This window comes from Laccaria bicolor, genomic scaffold (assembly GCF_000143565.1).
Source record: "Laccaria bicolor S238N-H82 LACBIscaffold_9 genomic scaffold, whole genome shotgun sequence".
Classification (NCBI taxonomy): Eukaryota; Fungi; Basidiomycota; class Agaricomycetes; order Agaricales; family Hydnangiaceae; genus Laccaria; species Laccaria bicolor.
The window spans coordinates 580,567-582,897 of NW_001889880.1; the positions used below are offsets into that span (position 1 = coordinate 580,567).

The following is a 2,331-nucleotide window of genomic DNA, read 5'->3' on the forward strand; positions in this document are numbered from 1 at the left end:
CTTGGGTTTGGATGAACACATGCAGAATCTAATGTCTCTGAATCTGATTGAAATAAATAAATCCATGTAGTAGTAAGTAACTAGTCGGATGCCTTATGCCCTTGTTTAGTAAAAGATTTAGTGCTACAATTCTATTTGTCTGACCTAAAGAAGGAGATTCAGGGTCCAAAATTAATTAACCAGAAGTCCTAGTGTTCAATTTCTGTTGATTCCAGTTGGATTCCTGTCGATTCCGGCCAGAATCCTGCGGAATTCCAGGAATCCTACCGGAATTCCAGGATTCCGGCCGGAATCTAGGGATTCCGCGGATTCCAGTAGGAATCAGTGGAGGAATGGAAAGTATTGCAGACAGAGGAAGAAAATTCGAGTCCCGCTCAGATTGAGCCACCATTGCCCACCTCCGTGATTCCGGAGTCTCCAGCTCTTGAGACCACGAGGGGAATCCTCAACAGGGTCAGGAGGGGGAAAGATAGGGATTCCCATCTATTCTCCCATGTTCCACATCTGAAAATGGTGAGCGCATATGAGGAAACATTATCAGAGTCAATCACACGCTGCCATCATCCTTGGAGTCCTCAGCATGATGCCGACCCTCTTACAGGATTCGAAGTGGTGGAAGGAGCCCTTCCAGGTCTCACCAAGATTCAAACCGTTCCGTTCCGAGACCTGGTTATACGATGGACGGAACCGCACCAAAACCTGGTATGGGAATCCTTAGAGGACTACGCTCAGATGCTTTGCACTATAGAACTGGCTCAGAACGATGTGCAATTAAACCCCTTAGATGGGAGTTCTTACTACTCCCTCCGCTATACATTCCTGATGCACACCTACGAAGTCACACTCGGTATCTTGCAGATCATCCAGGCTATCGATCACTTAATGGCGCGATCACATCATCATTCTTTCAGCATTGATAAGGGCTTCGTCATCCTCAAACAACTCGCTATGGGAGACGACGACAATCATATCCAACTCTCGTTTTACACCTTACAGACTCGGTGTAAAGGTGCAGTGAACCATATTCGACAAGCATTTAATGATTTAAAAACGACATTCAGCCAGTATAATAACACTTTGACTAATTACTCCTATAACTCTACACTATCGGACATCCGCTCAAACTATCACTAGTGGTATACACTCTTATGATAAAAACCAGACACATGCCTGGAAGGCGATGTGTATAATGCCTAGAGGTTCAATGAGACAACTCATTATTTTGTCTAGTATTTTCATTCATTAAGTTCCCTGTGTATTTCATTTTGTTTTTTCATTAAATGGCCTAGGTGATCTCATTAATATTGTATTGCGATTTCCTGCAATATTTCATTCATTATCTCTGGATATCTCATTTTGCTTTTCATCTGAAAGCCTGGCGCTTTCAATGAATATTTCATTATTAGCTCCAGGACATTTCATTGGAGTTTTCATATATATATCTGGCGGTTTCATTGGATATTTCATTGTTAGCCCCAGGATATTTCATTGTGCTTTTCATCTGAATGCCTGGCGGTTTCAATGGATATTTCATTCTTGTTCCTAGGATATTTCATTGGACTTTTCATAGATATATCTGGTGCTTTCATTGGATATTTCATTGCTAGCCCCAGGATATCTCATTGCGCTTCTCATTTGGATGCCTGGTGCTTTCAATGGATATTTCATTCTTATTCCTAGGAGATTTCATTGCACTTTTCATATGTGTACCTGGCGCTTTCATTGAATATTTCATTTTTAGTGGCAGCTGACCTTTCAGGGTCCAGGGTGCATTTCCAAAGGTAAAATAGCAATAAAATCAGGAAAAATTAGGGCTCATTGCTGATCATCATGTTGGGTAATATTGTCAGGGTCCAGGGTCCAATTCCAAATATAGTAATATATCCAAAAATAGCCAGAAAATAGCGGAAAAATTGAATATATATAAAAATGGTGTACAGAACATCAGGCACTGCCTTCAGGTTCCATCCCAAAAGGGAAATATCACCTGGTTTGACCAAAAAGTGAAGAAAACCAAGAGGAGAATGATTTTACCTATCAGGGTCCATGTAATGGGATGTTGGGATGATGGTCACATGACCAATTACCAAAAATGGTCAAAAACAAAAGTTGTAGCCCTACACTGTAGCTTCCTGAATCTGTTTGAATTATGTTCTGAAGTGCTCCCATTGTGGAGATATGAGGTAAAGCAATCCCAAAAGTGTCGTGTTTTTTTTTGTTTTTTGCATTTTTCTCCATGAAAACAAAACCAAACAATATGATTTCAGTATATTTAGAAAGCTAAAAGAAACGGCTACAACTATTGTATCGTGGGAAAAATGACCAAAAAAG

General features: G+C 40.5%; 1 protein-coding gene across 1 annotated transcript; it reads left to right on the forward strand.

Moving 5' to 3' along the window:
• Positions 1–510: 510 nt before the first annotated feature.
• Positions 511–1,134, forward strand: LACBIDRAFT_326067 (uncharacterized protein; the record flags this gene model as incomplete). Its single annotated transcript, XM_001879659.1, has 2 exons — positions 511–513; positions 580–1,134. 2 exons carry the CDS (start codon positions 511–513, stop codon positions 1,132–1,134), a joined length of 558 nt encoding a protein of 185 aa, XP_001879694.1.
• Positions 1,135–2,331: the final 1,197 nt, after the last annotated feature.